This window comes from Pyrus communis, chromosome 2, assembly GCF_963583255.1.
Source record: "Pyrus communis chromosome 2, drPyrComm1.1, whole genome shotgun sequence".
Classification (NCBI taxonomy): domain Eukaryota; kingdom Viridiplantae; phylum Streptophyta; class Magnoliopsida; order Rosales; family Rosaceae; genus Pyrus; species Pyrus communis.
The window spans coordinates 6,020,817-6,046,889 of record NC_084804.1 but is presented as its reverse complement, the minus strand read 5'-3'; the positions used below and the strand labels follow the sequence as shown (position 1 = coordinate 6,046,889).

Sequence of the window (26,073 nt, the reverse complement as noted above, 5' to 3'; positions counted from 1 at the left end):
TCTTTGTATATGTCTTCGATTATAGGATGATGGGAAGCAGTAACAGATACAAGCAAGAGACCCTGTGCATTTGAGTTCACCAAAATGGGATTTGGATCCTCTCCTGAGCTAATGGAGGGGATCCTCTTGACCCATTGAATTTTTATCCAACGGCTACAAATAAGGGGTACCTTTAAAGTTATAATAATTGTAGCCGTTGGATAAAAATCCAACGGTCCATAATGATGGATCAGGAGAATCTTTTCTATTAGTTCAGGAGAGGATCCAAATCCACCAAAATGAGCCCGTGTGGGACCGAAAGCATGCATCTCCGTTGTTTGGGTGACTTGGAGCAACAGATGAAGGAATTTGCTTGCACGGTCAACTTGTATAGCACAAATTTAATGTCATAATAATATTCCGTGCCAATAATACAAGAAAATATATATATAAGAAAAAAAACTAATGCATGTCGGTCATGTGGCGTCCGTGCCATACAAGTCTTTCTTAGAATCTTGCGTGCCTCTCCAATTTATCTCTCTTCAATTATCAATCAACCACCTTTTCAAGCAGAAACTTCCTTCCTACTTCCTTTTATTATTGCTTAGTTGTTAAGCAGACACATGGTATTCAATCTGACAGAACGCAAGTGAGAATTGTTAGGATGCCAAGTGGCATCATCGGGTTTGTCCAAATGTAAGGCCAAGATGGCTAGTTAATTGACAAGACTGTTAGAAATTGTGGGATGTGTGTTAGAATAATCTGTTAGGAGAACAGGAGGTTGTTTGGTGAGCGAGATACGGGCGAGTATATAGGGAAATACCTGTAAGAAGGTAAGTGTGTTGTTTTGTTGTTGAATGTAATACAGGAGATTTCATGGAAACTCGAGCCATTTCGGCAGTTTTACCCCTTGGGTTCTTCCTTCTTCTCCAGGTTTCAATGGCAGCTTCAGATCCAAATCCAACCCAAGACACCTTCCTCCAATGCCTTTCCAATTTTTCCCAAGATTCCTCCCCACCAATCTCTGCAGTCACGTATTTCCCCACCAACCCTTCATACACATCCATCTTAAATTCATACATCAGAAACCTTCGCTTCACAGACCCCCAAACCTCAAAACCCTTATTCATAGTCGCCCCGACAAACTTTTCCCACATCCAAGCTTCAATCTTTTGCTCCAAAATCCATGCCCTGCAAGTGAGAATCCGCAGTGGGGGTCACGACTATGATGGGCTCTCTTATGTGTCTGAACTTCCGTTCATCATCATCGACATGTTCAGTCTTCGATCTATAAGTATCGACATAGAAGATGAGAGTGCTTGGGTTGAGTCTGGTGCGACACTCGGTGAAGTTTATTACAGAGTTGCAGAACAGAGCAAGATCCATGGCTTCCCAGCTGGTGTTTGCCCGACTGTTGGGGTTGGAGGGCACTTGAGCGGAGGCGGATATGGTAATATGATGAGAAAGTATGGCCTTTCTGTTGATAATATAATTGATGCTTTAATTGTTGATGTTAATGGAAGAATCTTAGATAGACAGTCAATGGGAGAAGACCTTTTTTGGGCTATTAGAGGTGGAGGCGGAGCTAGCTTTGGTGTGATTGTTTCTTGGAAAATCAAATTGGTTTCCGTCCCGGAAATTGTCACTGTTTTTAGAGTCGAGAGGACTTTAGAACAAGGCGCCACCGACATTGTTCATCGGTGGCAATATGTTGCTCATAGAATTCATGAAGACCTTTTCATTAGGGTGGTTGTGATGCCAGTGAATAAGAAGGGACATCAGACAGTGAAAGCCAAATTTGTGGCATTGTTTCTAGGAAATGCAGAAAGGCTTCATGCTTTGATGGATGAGAGCTTACCCCAATTGGGTTTGAAGGATGAGGATTATTCCGAAATGAGCTGGATCGAATCGGTTTTGTATTGGTCTAATTACGCAATTGGAACTCCCACTGATGTGTTGCTTGAAAGACAAGAAAAATCAAAAAAGTTTCTGAAGAAGAAATCTGATTATGTCCAAGAGCCAATGTCAAAGGCAGGTCTTGAAGGACTTTGGAACAAAATGATGGAACTGAAAAAGCCAGTGCTAACATTCAATCCCTATGGAGGAAAAATGAGCGAAATTTCGGAGCTCGAAACCCCGTTTCCACATAGAGCAGGAAATGTGTACAAAATCCAGTACTCGGTGAATTGGAAAGAAGAGGGTGTGGAGGCTGCAGACAGAAATATTGATCTGATAAGAAGGCTTTATGAGTTTATGACTCCTTATGTCTCAAAGTCACCAAGGTGTTCATATCTGAATTATAGAGATGTTGACTTGGGTACAAATGGAAATGGCAATGCAAGCTACTCAGAAGCTAGGGTTTGGGGGAGAAAATACTTCAATGGGAATTTTGACAGATTGGTACAAGTGAAGACTGCAGTAGATCCAGGAAACTTTTTTAGTTATGAACAAAGTATTCCATCTCTTACAGCTTGGGAGGGTAAAATGGCCGAGTAATGGCTGCTTTGTTTATACTTTTCTCTCTCTCTCTCTCTCTCTCTCTCTCTCTATATATATATATATATATATATATATTACTCATCGATTGGATTGTGAAGTTGTAAGGATCAAGAAATGAGTATTTATTTCTGATAAAGATATTGTGGATGGTATTAAGATTTAAGACAATATTAGTGCGGCAGTAAACTTTTCTACAAAGATTGGGCTGCGTTCAATTTGGGCCAGAGCCCTATCAGTATACTGGGCTTTAAGCCCAACACAAATGCTCATATTTGATGTATACTCCTCTAATTTTTAACTCTCAGCCATTGTCTTGTTTCCAGATTAAAATGCATAATATGTTGAAGGAAGAAATAAAGAACAATTGTGTCGAACTTGAAAATAGAAAATGGATTGCTCAAGAAACTTATCCATTCTAATTTCCTTCAAAATGAGAGACATAGAAAGAAAAAAAAAAGTTTTTCTTCTGTTTAATTCAATACATATGATTCTGTTTTCTGAGATAGTCGGATAATAAAAGTGGCCTGGCTTGTTCGTCTGCTTGTATTAGACATAAATAATAATCTTATACCTGTTATATATCGAAATAGTTGTGTTATATTATATGATAAGAAAAGTCAAGAGAAAAACCGTCCAAGTGAAAATAAAGACAAATAGGTTATGATTGTATCAAATCCAGATAATAAAAAGAATTACAAACCCAATTAAATATCCAAATTAATTTACTCGAAAATTCTAATTAACAAGGGAAACATGGAAAAATAGGATCAGTAAAATATCTATATTACACTAAGGCGCCAACCAGAATACTTTGGTATGACATTCATCATTCATGGAATTCAAATCTTAGACTTCTCCAAAATAAGAGAAATATAGCTAAATCATAGTGTTAATTGTAAGCAAATCATTAAAAAAAAAAAAATGGCTAAGACTTCATTTGTAAATCCTCAAAAATGCTTATAGTATGCCCAAACTTGAGATGTGGGGTAGCCTCCCCTCCATCCTAAACTTTTTTTTTTTTTTTTTCCTCACAAAGAAAAATGATATATAAAAGGAAATTCTTATTGCAAGTGGAAACACAAACTTTCCTAAAAAGTTCAAATTCAAATTCTTATTGGAAACGGACTTACATTGCAGCTTTGCACCTAAAAAGGTTCAAAGAAATGACGAACTGGAATCAAAGTAAGAAGTACTTGTAAACAAGGCTCTCTATACCAAATTAGACAACTAATAGACTGCAAAAGATGTTATCATGTTAGAGAATGAACTTACAATGTATACCAAACTTGCCATGTTTAATTATATATTTTTCTATGGTTTGGTGTCTTAGATGTGAAGATTGAAGAAAAGCTTGGAGAAATTGAAGACAAATACGTAGAGATTGCAAAGAAAGGAGAGCTCAAGAGTTTGGAAGAATAAAATGTATTTTTTTATGACGAAGTAATCTTACACATCAGCTATATATTTTGCTTTCTTACACAACTTGTAATAGAAGCTAAGTCTATGGATAATATTCTCTCCTAACTTCCTTAGCCACTTTTAACAACTTATAACAACTTTTTAACAATCCTTATAACTACCTACTTTATCTATTGACGAGTGGCAATAGCTAGACCCTTGATATATCTTGACTTAGATCCTTAGCTTTGTCTTCATGCTTGAGGGAACTAAGCATGAGATTGCCATAGTATTGTTGAAACAAGGATGCATACAGTCCTTTAGTGAGTATATCAGTTGAATGATCTACATAATAAACATGATGCACATGAAGATCTCCTCTAGTGACTCTTTCTCTGACAAGGTGATAATTTGTCTCAATGTGTTTGGACTTATCATGAAACACGGGATTAAAGGATAAAGCAATAGCTGAGACATTATCACAGTGGATCATTGGTGGTAGAAAAAGAGAAACATATAGGTCACAGAACAACTGCCTAATCGAAGCAATTTCTACAACTATGATTGCAAAGGACCTATATTCAGCCTCTGTTGAAGATTGTGAAACAGCGTGCTGCTTCTTTGATGCCCATGAAATAGGATTCGAACCAAGAAATACCACAACCTCTGAGGTTGATCTTCTATCATTTGGGTCACCAGCCTAATCTATATCACTATATGATTGTAAATGCACATGATGTGGTTTAAAATGAATACCATAAGTGGAAGTGCCCTTGAGGTATTTGAGAATCCTCTTTACTGCAATGACATGAGATTCCATAAGGTTATGCATGAAGTGGCAAGCTTGATTCACAGAAAATGCTATGGTAGGCATTGTGGATGTGAGATACTGAAGTGCTCCAACTACACTCCTATATTGAATAAGGCAATGATATGGTTTACCATCATCTTTAAGTAACCTGTTATATGGTAGACATGGAGTATCGCATGGTTTACAATCCTACAAGTCAACTCTGTCAATCAACAAACAACCTTTTCTGGTGTATTACTGATTTGTAAGCCAAGAGAATAGTGTAGTGTACCCAAGTCGTTCATTTCAAATTTTGTAGTAAGTTCTGTAATCAAATATGATATTAACTGAGAAAAACTACCAGTTAGAATCACATCATCCACATAAAGAAGCAGTACAACAATGCCTTTTAAAGATTGCATGCTGGACAAACAGAGATGGATCAGCTTGAGAAGCTTTGAACTCTAATGCTAGTAAAAAGCTAATGAACATCTCATTTGAAACTATTGGAGCTTGCTTAAGTCCATATAGTGACTTTTGAAGCCTACAAACATAATTGGGTGGATAATGTGAACTTTGAAAACGTGCTCCATATATACTTCTTCCTGAAGAATGCCATATAAAAACGGATTTTTTACATCCAATTACCTGAGTGGCCACTTGAATTGAGCAGCTAAGCAATGATTAGTCTAATGGAAGTGCTCCAACTACATACACTCATGTATTAAACAAGGCTATGATATGGTTTACCACCATCTTTAAGTAACATGTTATATAGTAGACATGGAGTAGCACATGGTTTACAATCTTACAAGTCAACTATGTCAATCAACTCATTCACATAATTTGATTGTGACACAAACAACCTTTCTGGTGTATTACTGATTTTTAAGCTAAGAAAATAGTGTATTGTGACAAAGTCGTTCATTTCAAATTTTGTAGTAAGCTCTGTAATCACAAGTGATATTAACTGAGAAGAATTACCAGTTAGAATCACATCATCAACATAACAAAGCAACAACAATGACTTTTGAAGAGTGCATGCTGGACAGACAAATATGGATCAACTTGAGAAGGTTTAAACCCCAGTGCTGGTAAAAAGATGAACCTCTCGTTCTAGACTCTTGGAGCTTGCTTAAGTCCATATAGTGACTTTTGAAACCTACAAACATAATTGGATGGATATTGTGAACTTTGGAAACCTAGAGGCTGCTCCATATATACTTCTTCTTGAAGAATGCCATGTAAAATGGATTTTTTTACATCCAATTACTTGAGTGGCCACTTGAATTGAATAGCTAAAGCAATGGTTAGTTTAATGGTTGTAGGCTTAACCATATGACTAAAAGTTTTCCCATAGTCTACACCCTCTTCTTGGCTATAACCCTTTGCGATTCATCTGCATTCTTCTTAACTCTGTAAACACATTTACACCCAACTAGGTTCTTATCATGTGGAAGAAGAACTAGAGACCACCTATTCTAAGAGTACAAGGCATCAATTTCTTCCTTCACTGCATCCTGCCGTTCTGGTACTTTTGATGCAGCTTTGAATGTTTTTGGTTCTGAGGTAGGTGATTGAGAGGAACCAACACTAGCTGAGAAGCCTTCCTTTTAGTAATATCATTCTTGGACCTTGTTTGCATAGGATGCACATTCATTGGGTTAGAAAAACAACGTGAAGTTGTTCATGTTGAAAATCAGGGTCCACAGGGATGAGATACTGTGTAGGTGAGTTACCAGTAGATAGTGGACTAGGAGAATGATGTATTGATAAGAGATTTGAACTATGTGAGGATGATGTTTGAATAAACTATGAGGCACTAGATACGTGCGTTTCCAAAAAATCTGAAGCACTAGATGCATACTAAGAATCTGAGGCTCTAGATGAGTGTGAATTCAATAATTCTGTGGTTAGAGAGAATTGGAAAAGTATGTCATTAATCTAGATACGTGTGTTTCCAAAAAGTATGAGGCACTAGATGCAGTCGATGAATTTGAGGCTCTAAATGAATGTGAATTCAATAATTCTGTGATCGGAGAGAATTGAAAAAGTACGTCATTAATCTTTCCAAATATTCAGAAGAGAATGTGTAGTAGAAGACAAAGTATATACGACTTTGTTAAGTCGATCCTTTTTATTAAAGCAGTGGTCCCTTGATTTGAAAAGTCCAATACTTATGGCAGGCTCCATCCCCTTCGCCCACTGAATCGACATTATGTATGATCATTAACCTTGCTAGTGCCAAATAATGCGACAATGCTTATCTTCCAAAAACTGCACTTTGAATCTCAACACGACAGACTATTTCCTTTAGCATTTCTTTTAAAAGGTTTGGTACAAAACGATTAAAAGGTTTCTGGATTGTAATTAAAAACAATTATAAATTAGAGGCGGCATGGATAATACAGTTAAAAAATTTCCTTGTAAAATGTGGAAATTTTGAACTATGTTCTGGAAGTTCCGTGATAATCACCCATATTTATTTTAAAAGTATTTGACGTGCTTCTAATAAAAGCATTTATGAGTACAAATGGTTTTAGCTAGAGCAATATTTTTAAATTTTGTCATTGTTTAGGTCTATTGAAACTGTGTACATCTAATATGAATTCAATCTCATGTCATTTGGCATTATAGTTTAATGGTAATTTTTTCTACTTAGTTTTATGTCAACTCATATGAATGACGAGCTCAATACCAAATTATTTTAGTAGGTTCACTGTTTAGCTTAAGATATTTTTTTAGGAGTTTTAACGAAAAGTCCATGGTACTGTTCACTTTAACGAAAAACCACATTTTACACTAAAAAGTCAATCATGGTACTATTCACTTTACCCTTTATTTTGTCCTTATCATTAAAAGTCATAGTTTTCAAACCCTTTTCATTAGTTTTCCTTATTTTTTTTCTAATACAACAATATAATATATTACACTAAAGGATGGTGAAAATACATTGGTGTTGAGGTTATTCACGATATTCAAATATATAAAATCTCACTTATTAATGAAGAAAAATACCATTAAATTATAATACTAAATTATTTTGAAGACATCCGCAATCGATGATTAATGTTAGTCATCTAGATGCAAACTGACCATAATAAGCACACGTTACCTGTACCCACAACTGGACAACTACATAGATATATGCGTGCATTTCGTTATCAAGACAAAGCACTCTCAGTTGGAAAAATCAAAACGAGGAATTTTTTAATACAGGTGAACTTGTTTGACATATATGCATATGGTCTCCGGTTGGAACATTTTTTTTTTTTCCCTTCTAAAAGCTGAGTTATAAAAATTTGTTAATTATACCCAGAATAACTGACATATTTACTAACAAGTCCACTTTGGTGCATGTATGTATGCTCCAAGGTTTTAATAGTTTTGTAAGTGATAAAATAACCTGCGATCATTGTCATTACATGCTGTCTATATATCTTCTTTTGTAGTATTTAGACAATAGGTCGAGAAAAGGTCCATCTCTTACAAATGTTTAATTCCTAAAGTTTCACGGGATATAATATTATGCAATAATTGCAGGCTAAATGGGCAAATAATATGACCTAACCAGTAACCAATAACCAATTTCATGCAATGGAACAAAATATTCACATTTAGGGTTAAACTCTATCATCTAATACAACTTATCTCTTTAATGTCTTGTAATAATTATTTTTACTTGTACATCAGAGGTTTCATTTTCCACTGAAATCAATCTCTATGGTTCCAAAAATATTATCGTTGATTCGTATCTCCCTATTTATAAAACAGTAACTAAAACCTGCTACTCCGACATAACCCTTTTCTAAATCTTGGGTTTAGTATTTTTATTTTTTTCTAATAAATCGTGGGTTTGTTTTTGTCTTTGAGAAAGGTCCAAAACTCTGACTTTCTTAAAAAATGGGCATAATATCTTGATAATTTTTTTTCTTCTTCTAAAAGTTCTTTAAAACAATTTCACCGATTTAACAGGAAGGTACGATTATTTTTCTGTGAATTATGTGTATTTTGTAGGACTAGGAATCTTCAATTTGATTTTAGTTTGATTTTTCCCATTAAAACCTTCAATTTAAAACAAAATAAAAGTCAATAATATTAAGTCAAATTATAAACCATGTAAAAGTCAAAATGGACCCAATTTCAGTGTGCTTGAACCACACAAAAATATCACATCCATGATTAATCCCACCGAGTTTTAGGAAAAGTATGATACCTGAGATGTGTATGAATGATTGGTGCAGAATGCCCGAACGGCAAATGTAAACTCCCACATCGATCAACGGAGAGAGGATGATGTGCCTTATATGTACATGCCCACCTTCATATAGCACAAGATCTTTTGGGAACTCACTGGCTTCGGATTCCATCGGAACTCTGAAGTTGAGCGAGTTTGGGCGAGAGCAATTCTAGGATGGGTGACCCACTAGGAAGTTATTGTGTGAGTTCCCAGAAACAAAACCGTGAGGGCATAGCCGGGGTCCAAAACGGACAATATCGTGCTACAGCAGAGTCGAGACTAGGATGTGACAGAATGGTATTAGAGCCACTTGTTGGTTATATGTCAACAATTTGTGATAAAATTATATATGCTAATAAATAATAAATGCAAATAGGAAATTAACTGTGTATAAGCAATGAAATAATATTGAACAGAAATATTGAAGATCGAGGTTTGCGTATCGTAATGTCCTTGAAATAGAAATTTCATTTCTACTCAATGCTTGTAGTTCTATGGACGTTTGCTTCACCAAAATTCAACGATCAAGTCAGAATTATAGAAGAAGAATTGTATTTTCTATGTTCTAAATGTCATGCAGATAGATGTATATGTAATATGATTACGCCTGTTCGCAATAGGTATGAGGAAGTGATGCATTTGTTGGGAGACATCTTCTCAGAGAGGTGTTTTCTTTCCGCCTTTTTTCACACTTCAGACTTCATCTGAAAAAATGAGTCTGTTGGTAAAAAAATAATTAATTAATTTAATTATTAGAGCCCAAGAGCCCCAATGCTCAAGGCCTATATTTTGATAATTAATTAGCACACCCCAAGATCCAACCCCAAGGGTAAACCCAATTTTAGTCTTCAAGGCCTATCATTCCAATCACTTTCTATAAGGGACAAAACCTTATAAAGTGAGGAAACCTTTTGGGAATGGCCAATGTGGGACAAAGAAATTTTTACTCAAAATTTCCAACACCACTTTGCCGTGTGGTGCGGATGTGCCGACGAGGACGTCGGGCCCCTAAAGGGGTGGATTGTAACATCCCACATCGACCAACGAAAAAGGGGTGATGTGCCTTATATGTTCATGTCCACCTCCATACAGCATGAGACCATTTGAGAACTCACTGGCTTCGAATTCCATTGGAACTCTGAAGTTAAGCCAGTTTGGGCTAGAGCAATCCTAGGACGGGTGACCCACTGGGAAGTTCTTGTGTGAGTTCTCAGAAACAAAACCGTGAACGCGTGGCTGGAGCCCAAAGCAGACAATATCGTGCTACGGTATAGTCGAGACTGGGATGTGACAACAAACCAGATTACTTTTCTAAAAGTTTCCATTGAATTTTCTACTCAACAGTCACACCATGAAAGAAAATTTTCTATAAATTTTTTTTATGCAGAATTGTCAAATGGGTACAATATTTAGTAATCAAATTTTAATATAGAGGTAATTTGCACAAACAATAATAATAATCCCTTAATTGGCTACCACAATTCACAAATGCATACAACTAGCACAAACATTGGCAGGTCAACATGCCACAAAGGCAGCAGACGCAACAGACCTACACCAGATACACGTAATGTTTTTTTTGTTTAATTAAAAAAATAATGTTGGCAATGCTATCATGGAAAAATATATTATTGTGAAAATATATTAAAGAAAAAGTAAAGATACAATAAGTTAAAGGGTACATGAAGCCAAACCCTAACAAGAAGAAGAAAATTATTAGAAACAAAAAATCAATTAAGAGAACTTCTAAGAGAAACGAAAATTTGGAAGTCTCGAAAGATTATGAACAAAGGCCGCAACTGCACACGTCAAACAAGAATCCCACCAATGAACCCTAACATGATCAACACCATAGTTTTCCAAACAATCTACCACCTAATTTCCTTCACGATAAATGTGAGCAAACGAACATGCATGGAAGAGAGGATGACAATTTGCCTAATCACTCGAGAGATTTTTCAGTGTGACCGTCACACGAGATGGTACACCACGTGTCCATATATAAATGATGGGTTATGTGTGTTAAAAAGTTAATAACTTAAAAATTAAAATTTTCCACAACTTGCATAAAAACACGTGGTGTACCATCCGTGTTCCCATCATAACTAAAAATTTCTCCAATCACTCTGCCACTTGATTTCCTTCGCGATAAATGTAAGGATACACGTAATGTCACTGCTACACAAGTGAGACCACATCAAGTCATCGCTAATAACCGAAGTCACACCAAACTCATTTCTTGCAAGCGAGATTGCATTAAACCATGGCTCACCAAGCGGTGCCACATCACTCACTAGGCAAGACATTACTCGCTGGATGCGGTCCCTATTCTAAAAATCCCCGCCTAAAGAAATAAAATAGAAATAAACTTTTAATTTTTTAATCTCAAATCCAATAATAAAGAATTAGTTTATCAAAGTGTTCAGTATTCAAGCAAGTACTCTACGTGCCATAAAATAATTGGAGGAACACGAAAAAAATATCATTTCCGACACTTAATATTATATAACATTAAAATACCGCTTGAATACCCGATACTTAAAAAATCCCTCCAAAAAAGACCATGAATTATTATTAGTCACAAGTGACCAACAAAATGAGGATTACAATTTCAATTACAAAAGAGCAGTGATTTTTCTTCAAAGAAAAAAATAGTGCGCGGAAGTAAGAACGAACGAGTGCAAATACTATTCCCACACGGGGGCGCTGGTGCCTCTCTGTCCATATAAAAGAGGACCAAAGCCCTTACAAACATCCAACAAATTTAACAAAACCGATGAGAGACGCAATGCCGAGGATTCTTAAACTTCTTGTTTCTCTTGTCTTTCTTCAAGCTTCTGCTTCATGGGCAGCTTCGGATTCTGTCTATGACAGCTTCCTCCAATGCCTAAAAACCAAAACAAACTCATCCAACACATCTCAATTATCCAACATAGTCTATGCCCAAAACAACCCTTCATACACACCAGTTTTACAAGCCTACATCAGAAACTCCAGGTTCAACAAAACCTCCACCCCAAAACCACTCCTCATTGTCACACCCTTAACCGAATCCCATGTCCAGGCCTCCGTCCTCTGCGCCAAGCTCGCCGGCTTACAGCTCAAAATCCGAAGCGGCGGGCACGATTATGAGGGCATTTCTTACTGGTCTAGCCAGACATTTATTGTTCTTGACATGTTTAATCTCAGGTCGATCAAGGTGGACATTAAGGACAACTCCGTTTGGGCTCAGGCCGGCGCTACGCTTGGAGAGTTGTACTATAGGATTTGGGAGAAGAGTAAAGTCCATGCCTTTCCGGCGGGGATTTGCCAACTGGTTGGTGTTGGTGGGCACCTAAGTGGCGGCGGATATGGTAACTTGCTGAGGAAGTATGGTCTTGCTGTTGACAATGTCCTTGATGCTCAGATTGTCAATGCCAAAGGCGAACTTCTCGACCGAAAATCGATGGGGGAGGACTTGTTTTGGGCTATTAAAGGAGGAGGTGGAGGAAGCTTTGGTGTCATTATTTCGTACAAGTTGAAGTTAGTTTCTGTCCCGGAAGTTGTTACAATTTTTCGGGTTGAGAAAACGTTGGAGCAGAATGCAACCGCCCTCGTTTCTCGGTGGCAGGAGGTGGCGCCCACGACGGATGATGGGTTGTTTTTGAGGCTGTTGTTGCAGCCTGTCAGTTCTAAAGTGAAGAAGGGGGAAAAGACTATTAGAGCCTCAGTTTTGGCCGAGTTTTTAGGCACTGCTGATCAGCTTGTGAAATTGTTGGGTAAGGAGTTCCCTGAATTGGGGTTGAAGAAGGAGAATTGTACTGAGATGAACTGGATTGAATCCGTCCTCTGGTGGGCGAATTTCGACATTGGAACCTCTCCCAAGGCGTTGCTTGACAGAATGCCAAACGATGCAAATTTCTTGAAGAGGAAGTCTGATTATGTCCAAACCCCGATTTCAATGGACGGGTTGGAGTGGCTGTGGAAAAAAATGATCGAGCTAGGGAAAACAGGACTTGTTTTCAATCCTTATGGTGGGGAAATGAGCCGGATTGCACCATCCGAGACACCTTTTCCCCACCGTGCCGGAAACTTGTACAAAATTCAGTACTCAGTGAACTGGGAGGATGCAGGGGAAGACTTGGAGAAGAACTACACCACACAAAGCAAGAGGCTTTTCAGTTACATGACCCCATTTGTGTCAAAGAATCCAAGAAGTGCTTTTCTGAACTATAGAGACCTTGACATTGGTGCCAGTTCAACTGGGGCTCCTTCTTATGAAGAAGGAAAGGTTTATGGAATGAAGTATTTCAACGACAATTTCGATAGGCTGGTGAAGGTGAAGACCGCTGTCGATCCAGAAAATTTCTTCTACAACGAGCAAAGCATCCCAATTCTTCCAAGAAAGGAATAGGAGGGCATAGGAAGTTGATACAAAAGCATGGATTTTTGGTTGTTGATTGATCATAGATTCATTGGAGTAAGTTAAAAAGGTTAAATTATTATGAAAAGGTTAAATTATTGGGTTATTTTGATTCAGTTCTTGTCACAGTGAATAGATACAATGTGTTTTTACTTTTATCCTGCTCCAGATTAATATTTTGGTTTTGGATTTATGAGAGATCGTGACATGTATAAGAAAGTTGAAACAATGCCATTTATTCTAGTTAAAGGCTGTCTTGACCATTTCATTTCTACCTTCCGTAATGGTCTAAGTTTGCTTGCTGTGAATGTCATTTTCATTGGATTAGTTTATCTCAGAGGACTAGTTCTCATTCGGAAAAAAAAGAATGAGTTGAATTGAAAGGAAGTTATTCTTGCACTCTGTTTTTGCATGAAAAAAATTGATAAGGAGAAAACGAAAGTCTGAAAATTTTAAAGAATTATGCTTATGACTAATTTTTTATTTCATTTTATTTGAACAGTTTGTCTAATTGGATTAAACCATCCATATGCAGATTCTTCACCTCGTCCTTGATAGAACATCTTTCCTGTCAAAAATCACAGTATCCGTTCCTTTCACAAGGTTATATAAGTTAAGTTTCCAAAAAAAGGTTATATAAGTTAAGTCGAGTTAAATTAGCGATCATTGAAAACTGTAACTGCAAAGAAGCTTCTGTAGGTGGGTGGGTCTCGACTTTGTGGTTATGAGTCTTTGTGACACGGTTAGCTTTAAAGGGTGTGGATCCCATTTACTATTAGATGGAGTCCCACCATTCAAGGTCCCTTGTGAATCGGTCCTTTTTTCTTGGTAAAAATCTAACATCATGTGATGTGTCTCAAGTCACTGGAGAGTTCGAGACATATAGACACAACAAAATGTCCATAAGAGACAACTAAGAGTTTTTCATTTTCACAGTCTAAGTGCACGTACAAATGAATAAATTTATCTACAATGGGCACAATGTTGTAACTGTATCTCAAGGCACATACAATAACAATGTAACGACCTATCTCGAAAAATTATTTGGATTTTAGAACATAAGGGTATTTTAGTAATATCACGTGTAGGGAGATATTTTGTTTTAATTGTTTGCTTTTGGGCTTGGGTGGTGTGCCAATGGGGCATACCCTCTGATTTGGTCTCCCGGCCTCACTTTTTCTTCGCTCTCCCTGTCACTTTTTCTCTTCTTTCCCCCACTCTCCACGCCTCATTTTTCTTCTCTGTCGAGCCGAGGCTCAAGACCCCCCACCAGACTTAGACCGCCATCATCTCATCCCTCCCCACATCCTTTGCAAGACCCATGAACCCAGGATTGATGGAGGAACCCCTCCACCAAGCTCTTCTCTTTCCTGTCACTATGCAACCTTCCCCAACATGTTCCGCCATCTACGGCTAAAGGTAAGACTCTAAAACCTTGTGGGGTGTGTTTTAAGGTTAGTTTAGGGTAGGTTTGATGTTAGTGTACACTAGTTGGACACAGAACAGCTCAGGGGAAACTTTCCCCAGATTCCGGCGAGAATCTGTGACTCCCAGGTCATTTTCCGGCCAACTCCGACCACGACTGGCCCCATGATTGGTATAGTTCTAATCCTCTCCTTTGTAGCTTCATTTTGGTATAAGGGTTGATGGGTTTTTGCTGAGTTGTGGTTGATCGGAGCTTGAAAGCTCTGGCTTTCTTCTTCGGCAAGACGACCGACCCACAGCCTAAAAACGGGTCGACTTGACCTGACCTAACCTACTTGAGCCCAGCCCAACCTAATAGCCAACCCAGGCTTAAAAACCTAATTGCCCAAGCCTAGAAAACCAAGTCATACCAACTAAACCCAAAACCCAAGCTTTGGCCAGCCCAAAACCCTCGGCCCAACCTAGCTGAACCAGCCCAATCCAGATGGAATATTTTGTTAGGGAATATTCTTTGTGTTGACTTTTACGAAATTTGTCCAGGACCTCTCTTAGGGTAATTCGACGTCCTAAATCCGTTTCTGACGTCCGTTTCCCCAAATTCAATAGTTATGATAGAGTTTTATTAATTGGTACCTTTATGTGCTTCGGTGCAATTGTGTATGGCATTTTCGTCCTCTCTTGTTTGCAAGACTCTTCACCAACTGTGTAAGGTGAGTGGACCCCTTCTAAAATGCATATTTTCCTATTAGAAATGCATACATGAAAATCATGATTTAATGGTTATGTTTTATGAAATGTTTATGAGCAAAATAGATTTACAATTTATGAGTAGGGATGGTAATTCTAATCGTAAACCCGTTCACCGTGGATAATCGCCCAAATGCATTAGATTTGGATATGAAAATTCGGGTATGGTTTGGATATGCGAAAAAACCGTTAACTTTATTCGGTTATGGTTTTGGATATGGTTATAAGGGTACCCAATCCATATCCGTACCCGAATCCGATCTGAATATTATATATATATATTTGATATATATATATATATATATATATATATATATATATTATATTTTATTCAATTATGCCTTTTGAAGTCTTGGAATTATGCCCACAACGTATTCAATTATTCCTATCCCTATAGTACTAATTTATTATGCATGCATTAAACTCTATACTATCTTTATTATGCACCAAACATCATACATGGGGCATACCAACAATCTCATCAATTCAATACTCTTATTGTTATACTTAACCAAATTAATTAATTGAATCATTTTATATATCAATTATCAAATGTTCCAAGTTTATCAGATTCATCTCTCTTTAAGAGTCTCACTATCAAGAAATTGGTGCATGTTGTAAGCTCAATAGGTAATCTTTCATTCTTTTTCATGTTATTTGATTCATGCAAATTATCAATTAGCGTCAGTTTTTCAGTTTATTACATATGTTATGAGCCCATAGAATTATGCAAAATTAAATCAATAATTGTCTTCTTGTTTGTTGTCATATATTTAGTTTACATATTTTATCTTCCCTTCGTATTTGTTTTTGTCCTCTTTTTCTTTTTTATTGGACCAATTTATCATATTGGCTTATCATGAACAACTTCAAATATACATTGTTATGTTTTTTGTAATTGGATGTCGCTATTTAATGGCAAAATTAGTATCTACTAAAATTTATAGTGCGTCCATTGGATGAATATATATATATATATATATATATATCTTCACATTGGTTTAGTTCAAATCGCTGTTAAACCTTTAACACGAAAAGGTCTTAATACGTCTATTCTTTTATGTCTTCGTGACGCCCGATTTACTGATTTTAACGATAGTATTCTTGGAATGATTGAATCAAGTCTTTATAACGGACCTATCCATTTTGATTGTTTTCCCGATCTCACAATAAGTCTTTCAGATCCACATGTTTTAAAAGCTCTTACTCTTAATATCAAAACCTCCGGGTACCAAGTCCTGGAAGGAACACAACCTTTGGCACTTATTTTTAGAGTTTATTACAAAGTCACTGGCACAAACATGAATTTTCAAGCTTTGAACAAAAGTCCTCGCGACCACACTCTTTTAATCCAAACAACCCAAGAAAGCGCAAACATTAGAGTACCAAGAACCATTAGGTGGTCAGACATCAGTCTCCCCTCAGATTGGTGTTTAATTAATGAAAGTAAGCCGGTTTCCGTTCAAAACAGCCTCGTTAATCTTGACAACATTGAACAATATTTTGACGGCACAGTTAAAATCAATTTTGATCGTCCAGCAAGAAAATCTTGTGAATCAGTTTTGTCGCACAAATCTTTTACTCCTAGCAGACAGTCTTTTTCTGGATCCACGTCAACCGATAGACTGGGTCGAGATCAAGATTTGATCAAATCTTTAGTAAACAAAAAGTTAAAAGAGCAGGAAGCTGCACAACAAGATCTAGTCAATGATTTACTCAAATTAAAGTCTGTCGACACCTCTTCACAAGTTGCACATCCTGTTTATCATCCTCCAAACCAAGAAGAACCCACTTCTCCAACTCCTTCTGATTTTGAAACAACATCGGTGAATCACCAATTACTTGTTTTAAATAAACCACATAAAATCCGATGGAGGAAGCTTAAAGCTGACATCACTTCTGAGGAAAACATCCCCAGAAGAAATATTTTTAGAAAAAAGTATTGTGATGAAGAAAAGCTAGCCATATATGCCGAATGGAAAGCTTTTGTAGAACAATACCAATTTGAAATATCTTTCTTTGATTTTATTGAAAAACATTTTGAAACAAAAAATAAAGTTACGGTTGTTACCAAAGAAAATTGGGTCAAGGAAGACAAAACTTTGATTTCTTCCAGTCATCCTCCCAAAGAAACTATTTTGATTCCCACTGGTAATACCAACATCCCCGCAACCCCTTTTAAAATTCCAAAAGAAGATTCTGGTTTTAAACCTGTCATTGAACAGAATAATTTTACAAACCAAAGTCTTCATACTATTGGAAAACAGTTAGACAAAATTGAAACCAAAATCGACAAATTGTCTCAACCAAAATCTTCTCCAAAAGAAAAACCTTTAGTAAATTTTACTAATACTGCTTCAAGTTCCACTGCTTTAAAATCCATGACTACTTTACAAAAAATTGATCATATGCTCACTGAGCTCAAAAAAGAGAAAGTTGTTAATGTTTTGCAAAACAATGATGTTTCTGTCGAAGAAGAAAATACTTCTGATTCTTCTCAGGACACGGAAACTAGTTCTGCTATCCAAAATATTGAAAATATTTTTCAAAACATTGATCTTCAACCAACTTTTGATTTAAAACGTATTCGTACTCATCCGGTCAACCCTACTTCTCTCACAAAAAACTGGTATCCCAGGCCAACTCCTCCTGACCTTCAATTTGAAGAACGAAATATTCAAAATCAATTTTCAGTTTCAGCCGACAAACTTTATGAGTGGAACATAGATGGCTTATCCGAACAAGAACTTTTGAACAAACTTCAACACATGTCCATGGTTGCTAATAGCTACATTTCAAATCACAATTTTACTCAAACACAAATCGTTGATCTTCTCGTCACTGGTTTCACTGGAATGCTTCATTCTTGGTGGGAGAAGCACTTAACTTCTCAGTCCAGAGATGAAATACGCTTTGCGGTCAAAAAAGATAAGGAAGGATTTCCCATTTTTGACGAAACGATAGGACAGGGAATACCCGACGGAGTAAATACTTTACTTTATACGATTATAGAACACTTTATAGGAACACCCAGCAACGTTACTACGCGTATTCACGACCAACTGAGTAATTTAAGGTGTCCAACCTTAAGTGATTTCAGATGGTATAAAGATGTTTTCATATCCAGAGTTATGCTTCGGGAAGATAGTAATCAACCTTTTTGGAAAGAAAAATTTATCAATGGTTTACCAAATCTTTTTGCTCACAAAATTCGAAATGTTTTAGTAAATGAAGAAGGTGTCATACCTTATCATACCCTTACTTATGGTAACATAGTTAATGTTATTCAAAAGGAAGGATTGAAAATGTGTATCGACATGAAGATTTCAAAACAAGTTCATAAAGATAAATCTATTGCTAAATACGAACTTGGAACATTTTGTGAACAATATGGCTTACCTCCAATCGCTCCTTCGAGTAAAAAGAAAAAAGCCCAACAAACCAGCAAGTTTTCTAAACATCCATCCAGATTTTATAAAAACAAAAGATCTTCCAACAAACCTTTTCAAACAAATAAATTTTATGAAAAACCATCTTCAAACAAAAAACCTTTTCGAAAGTCTAAAAAGGATTTTCAAAATAAAAAGGGAAAGTGTTACAAGTGTGGTAAATTTGGTCATTATGCAAATGAATGTAGAGTTAAAAAGGTTATTAACCAACTAAAAATCTCTGAAGAAGAGAAAGTTCAACTTATTCAGGCTTTAGAAATTAGAAATACCGACTCTAGTCAATCTGATAAAAATCTCGATTTTTCCGTCTCCGACTCTAGCAGTTCTAGCGACGTCTCCTCGCCAAACATTAAGTTTGGGTGCACGGACACTTGTTGTAACAAAATTTCAGTGCTTAATAAGCAAGAAGAACAAGAAGAGTTTTTAATGGAATTAATTAGTAAAGTCGATGACCCTGATTTAAAATCTTTTTATTTGAAAAAACTCAAAAATTTGATTTCTTCTCATGAACCTGGCACTAGTCAAATTTCTTCTCAAAAGATTTCTCTCAGTACCACTTTGGAACGTTTCAATAAATCCAAAAAGGAAATCACCCTCAAAGATTTACAAAAGGAAATTAACCAAATCAAATCAGAAATTAAGTTTTTAAAATCAGAGAATACTGAAATTCGTTCACAACTCAGTAGAGTACGTACGCAAGAGCTCGTCCAAGAACAAAATGGTTCTTCCTCAAATTCCGATTCCGACGCTCACTCAGCTAAATCTTCTTCTTCAAAAGAACTTGTTTTAAGTCTTTTAGACAAAATAAGAATTCGAAAATGGTATTCTAAAGTTACAATAGTAATCGAAGATTTTCATTTAGAAACCATCGCTTTAATTGATTCAGGTGCAGATTTAAATTGCATTCAAGAAGGATTAATACCTACTAAATATTTTCACAAGTCTACGGAAACACTTAGCGCTGCAAATCAATCCCCGATGAAATTAAACTATGAAATTCCCAAAGCTCACGTTTGTCAACAAAATGTTTGTTTTAAAACTCCATTTGTTTTGATCAAGAATATTTCTGATCCAGTTATTTTGGGACTCCCTTTCATTGCATTAATTTATCCTTTCAAAGTTCATCATAACTGTATTTCTACCAAGGTTTTTGGCCAAAAAATTACTTTTGAATTTTGCATAGAAACAGATCTTAAAAGGTTAAAACAACTTCAAAAAGATAGTGTTTCAAAAACTCTCAACCAGATTACTGCAAAATCCCAACAAATTGCTTTTTTACAGGAAGAAATTCTTCACAAAAGAATTGAAGAACAATTAACAAACAAATCTTTATTAGATTCTATTCGCCAGTTTTCTGATAAGCTTACTAAAGAAATTTGTTCCGACCTTCCAAATGCTTTTTGGCACAGAAAACAACATATTGTTAAACTACCTTATGTCAAAGATTTTATTGAGTCAAAAATCCCCACAAAAGCACGACCGATTCAAATGAATCAAGAAGTTTTGGAGTTTTGTAAAACTGAAATTAATCAACTTTTAGAAAAAGGAATTATCCGTAAAAGCAAATCTCCATGGTCATGCCCTGCTTTTTATGTCCAGAAAAACGCAGAATTAGAACGCGGTGCTCCACGACTAGTTATTAACTACAAACCTTTGAATGATGTTTTAGAATGGATCCGATATCCAATCCCTAACAAAAGAGACTTGATAAAGAGACTTTCTCAGGCAACTATTTTTTCTAAATTTGATATGAAATCAGGCTTTTGGCAAATTCAAATTCATGAATCTGATAAATACAAAACTGCTTTTGTAACTCCTTTCGGACATTACGAGTGGAATGTAATGCCTTTCGGCTTGAAAAATGCACCAAGTGAATTTCAAAATATCATGAATGAAATTTTTAATCAATACAGCCATTTTTCGATTGTTTATATTGATGATGTATTAATTTTCTCAAAATCAATAGAAGAGCATTGGAAGCATTTGCATGCATTTGTTAGGATCATTAGGTCCAATGGGTTAGTTGTTTCGGCATCTAAGATTAAGTTATTCCAAACCAAAGTTAGATTTTTAGGTTACCATATTTACAGGTCTACCATTCAACCAATAGATCGAGTCATCCAGTTTGCTGATAAATTTCCAGATCAAATTATTGACAAAACCCAGCTTCAAAGATTCCTTGGATCTCTCAATTATGTTTCAGAATTTTATCCTCACCTGCGTCAACAATGTAAGCCCTTGTTTGATCGTCTCAAGGAAAATCCTCCATCATGGTCACAAAATCATACTTCCATTGTCAAACAGATAAAAAATCATGTCAAGACTTTACCTTGCCTTGGCATTCCAACTCCCGGCTCTCTCAAAATAGTCGAAACCGACGCATCTGAAATCGGTTATGGAGGTATCCTTAAACAGAAAATTTCTTCCGAAGCTCCTGAACAAATTGTTCGTTTCCATTCAGGAGTTTGGAATCCAGCTCAAAGCAACTATAGTACTATTAAAAAAGAGATTTTATCTATTGTATTATGTATTAGCAAATTCCAAGATGATTTATTAAATCAAAAATTTTTAGTTCGTGTTGATTGCAAATCTGCCAAACATGTTTTACAAAAAGATGTTCAAAATATTGCATCAAAACAGATTTTTGCACGCTGGCAAGCCATATTAAGTATTTTTGATTTTGATATTGAATACATTAAAGGCAGCCAGAATTGCATACCAGATTTTCTAACCAGAGAATTTTTGCAGGGGAAGAATGGGTACTAATCCCACTCAGCAACGAAGGCTCCCAGCCACCCTTACCCAAACCCCAGCACCAGTAAAACAAGAGTCTATTCCCGACTCTTCATCGGCCCTCGCCATTACAAACAGATTTACTCCCTTAGGTTCAACAGTAGGAAATATCCGACCAAATTACCAAACGGCCTTAGCCACCCCTTATGATCCCTACTCTTCAGTTCGTTCTCCAGCACCTTCACAACCAAAAACACCTAGCTATGCTAAAACATCACCATATGTCCAGAACCCTCATTCTGAAAAGCTTTTTAGCATTCCTCTTCATATTGACAAAAACCAACCTCCAGAACGCATTGCTAAATTACTCATTCCTCCAAATTTTCATTATCTCCCAACAGAATCATACAAAAGCCTCAAATACTACCAGGCTATCCTTTCAGAAACAGAAAGCATTGCTATTAAGCCAATTTACAGTACCTCTCACCAAAACAAAATATTGTATCATTCACTCCATATTGGAAAATTCCTTACCGAACTCGAATGGGGAATTCCCCTTTATCACACAAAACCCCTTCATACCCAGCATGTTCTCATCCCAAACAATCATTACAATTACTATGATTATATCCAAGCATGGACCAACATTTTTCTCCATCAAACAGAAGATTTTAGTCATTCATGGTTCATAACCTTTGATAAGAATTTCAGATTGCGGTTTCCTGCATGGTTTCCAGATTGGTGGGCTTCCCATGGCCCAAGCTCTTCTATCATTCCAGATGACCTTCGTCATGTTCTCACAAACAACTTCCAGCCCAGTTTTGACAGAAGTCGTTTCGACAACAGAGTTACTATTTTTTCACTGCTCATGGCCAAGTACAAGATCCCATGGATTCTCAAATGGAACTTTGAAGTGGACACTAGTGGTCTTTACAGAACCCGATGGGTAAAATGGTGGGATAAATTCAACCACCAAAAAATTATTGATCTTGTAAAAGTGGAATTTCCCCAGGCATCTTCTCAGGCACTACCAATCAGAGCTTCAACTTCGTCCTCACAGGCTTTGCCAGAAAATCAGCAATTTCCTGAATTACCAAAAGTTCAGGAACCAGTTCAGTCCTTATCAGACATTAGTCCATCTTCCTCTCTCAAAGGAATTTCCAAGTCAGCCAAGTCCTCCAGTTCAAAGAAAGAAAAAACTACCCAACTGCTGGATATGGCTCAGCTGCTAATGGCGGAAGCAGCATTGCTGCAAAAGAAAAAAGGTTCAGACTCAGATTCAGATAATTCTGATGCCTCGTCTCAGCTTCCCGCCAAATGGGCTGATCAAGCAGATTTTCAAGATGCCCAGGACCCATTTGATATCTGAGACACAATATTTGCCCATGTGATTGTGTCAGCCCAGCAACATCATCAGCAGTAGCTGTTTTCATCTCTTCCGCAAAAGACAAAGCATTATTCTCCAATAGTGAAAAACAAAAAGGTCACTATTCACAATAGTGAAAACAAAAAAGTCACTATTCACAATAGTGAAAAACAAAAAGGTCACTATTCATTTAACTTTTGTAAAAGAATCAAAGCATCTTCACTATTCTTTCACCCAGCTTTAGCAGACAGCGGGATTCCCGGATCATTTGGCCAAGTCTCTTTCAACCTCCTCGCTCTATATAAAGAGGATTCATCTTCAGAAGAAATATAAGTTTTTAACTCAAGTCTTCCAGTAGAAGAATACATCTCTCTGAGATTATATCCCAAACACTTGTAATACAAATATTATTCAGGATGCCTGCGAGCTCCATCTCTTTGTTTACTTGTTTCATCTGCCATTAGGCAATACCTGTTTGTTATCTGCATTGCAGTAAGTTTTCAATAAAACTTATTTTCCAAATATATTTGCATCACTACGTTTAATTCATTATTTTGATATGCTACTCTGTTTTTATATGTTTTATTTCCGCACTTTAAATTCTATGGACGGCTATGCCTCCTGCTGCTACTTTATGTTTTACTTCCGCACTTTATATTCTATGGCTGGCTTTGCCGCCTGTTGTTAGTTCCGCCCCATTTGGTATCAGAGCCAAGTGGTTGGTAATTGCATTAGCATCTATCTAATCTGTTCATTGTTATTCACATACTTGTATCTTATCTGCATTTCTTAATCGTCGGTCCTCAGTTCTTCTTTCTTCCAGCCAAACAGTAAGACGTGGTCCAAACAATAAGTCCCAGGAGAGGCATGAGCGGAGCGCATGAGCGGGGGAAGAGTCTAGACATACGAGGAAGGTGAATCTTTTAAGTCTTGCATATAGTATACTTGTTTTGTGCATTTCATGAGTAGATTATTTAGATCTAGTTCAATGGCCAGCACTAGCTCTAGATCCACCTTAGGAACTATACCTGACATTGTCAATGAAGAACAAAAACTGGATTTTCAAACAGACGAAAGTATTGATTTTTCCGACTGGAATATTCCAAAAGTTTCAACCCAAAATATTTACAAGAAAAAATGGTCTTTGACCTCTTTTAAATCCGAACATCACGTCAAAACAGTTGAGAAGGCTTATGCTCTTAGCAAAGAACATGAGACTTGTCAATTATTTTCTCCAGAACAAATCAAAGCGCATCGCAAAAACGGTCATAACTATCTTCACATTGGTTTAGTTCAAATCGCTGTTAAACCTTTAACACGAAAAGGTCTTAATACGTCTATTCTTTTATGTCTTCGTGACGCCCGATTTACTGATTTTAACGATAGTATTCTTGGAATGATTGAATCAAGTCTTTATAACGGACCTATCCATTTTGATTGTTTTCCCGATCTCACAATAAGTCTTTCAGATAATTCTGATGCCTCGTCTCAGCTTCCCGCCAAATGGGCTGATCAAGCAGATTTTCAAGATGCCCAGGACCCATTTGATATCTGAGACACAATATTTGCCCATGTGATTGTGTCAGCCCAGCAACATCATCAGCAGTAGCTGTTTGACAATGGAAGTATGATTTTGTGACCATGATGGAGGATTTTCCTTGAGACGATCAAACAAGGGCTTACATTGTTGACGCAGGTGAGGATAAAATTCTGAAACATAATTGAGAGATCCAAGGAATCTTTGAAGCTGGGTTTTGTCAATAATTTGATCTGGAAATTTATCAGCAAACTGGATGACTCGATCTATTGGTTGAATGGTAGACCTGTAAATATGGTAACCTAAAAATCTAACTTTGGTTTGGAATAACTTAATCTTAGATGCCGAAACAACTAACCCATTGGACCTAATGATCCTAACAAATGCATGCAAATGCTTCCAATGCTCTTCTATTGATTTTGAGAAAATTAATACATCATCAATATAAACAATCGAAAAATGGCTGTATTGATTAAAAATTTCATTCATGATATTTTGAAATTCACTTGGTGCATTTTTCAAGCCGAAAGGCATTACATTCCACTCGTAATGTCCGAAAGGAGTTACAAAAGCAGTTTTGTATTTATCAGATTCATGAATTTGAATTTGCCAAAAGCCTGATTTCATATCAAATTTAGAAAAAATAGTTGCCTGAGAAAGTCTCTTTATCAAGTCTCTTTTGTTAGGGATTGGATATCGGATCCATTCTAAAACATCATTCAAAGGTTTGTAGTTAATAACTAGTCGTGGAGCACCGCGTTCTAATTCTGCGTTTTTCTGGACATAAAAAGCAGGGCATGACCATGGAGATTTGCTTTTACGGATAATTCCTTTTTCTAAAAGTTGATTAATTTCAGTTTTACAAAACTCCAAAACTTCTTGATTCATTTGAATCGGTCGTGCTTTTGTGGGGATTTTTGACTCAATAAAATCTTTGACATAAGGTAGTTTAACAATATGTTGTTTTCTGTGCCAAAAAGCATTTGGAAGGTCGGAACAAATTTCTTTAGTAAGCTTATCAGAAAACTGGCGAATAGAATCTAATAAAGATTTGTTTGTTAATTGTTCTTCAATTCTTTTGTGAAGAATTTCTTCCTGTAAAAAAGCAATTTGTTGGGATTTTGCAGTAATCTGGTTGAGAGTTTTTGAAACACTATCTTTTTGAAGTTGTTTTAACCTTTTAAGATCTGTTTCTATGCAAAATTCAAAAGTAATTTTTTGGCCAAAAACCTTGGTAGAAATACAGTTATGATGAACTTTGAAAGGATAAATTAATGCAATGAAAGGGAGTCCCAAAATAACTGGATCAGAAATATTCTTGATCAAAACAAATGGAGTTTTAAAACAAACATTTTGTTGACAAACGTGAGCTTTGGGAATTTCATAGTTTAATTTCATCGGGGATTGATTTGCAGCGCTAAGTGTTTCCGTAGACTTGTGAAAATATTTAGTAGGTATTAATCCTTCTTGAATGCAATTTAAATCTGCACCTGAATCAATTAAAGCGA

The 26,073-nt window shown here is 36.4% G+C and overlaps 2 protein-coding genes across 2 annotated transcripts; both read left to right on the top strand.

Moving 5' to 3' along the window:
* Positions 1–778: 778 nt before the first annotated feature.
* On the top strand, positions 779–2,692 carry LOC137725993 (berberine bridge enzyme-like 8). Its single transcript, XM_068464842.1, has one exon. The coding sequence runs from the start codon at positions 856–858 to the stop codon at positions 2,473–2,475; it is 1,620 nt and encodes a 539-aa protein (XP_068320943.1). The 5' UTR covers positions 779–855; the 3' UTR covers positions 2,476–2,692.
* An 8,925-nt stretch (positions 2,693–11,617) lies between these two features.
* Positions 11,618–13,582, top strand: LOC137725920 (berberine bridge enzyme-like 21). Its single transcript, XM_068464760.1, has one exon. It carries the CDS (start codon positions 11,683–11,685, stop codon positions 13,297–13,299), a length of 1,617 nt encoding a protein of 538 aa, XP_068320861.1. The 5' UTR covers positions 11,618–11,682; the 3' UTR covers positions 13,300–13,582.
* The last annotated feature ends 12,491 nt before the right edge of the window (positions 13,583–26,073 follow it).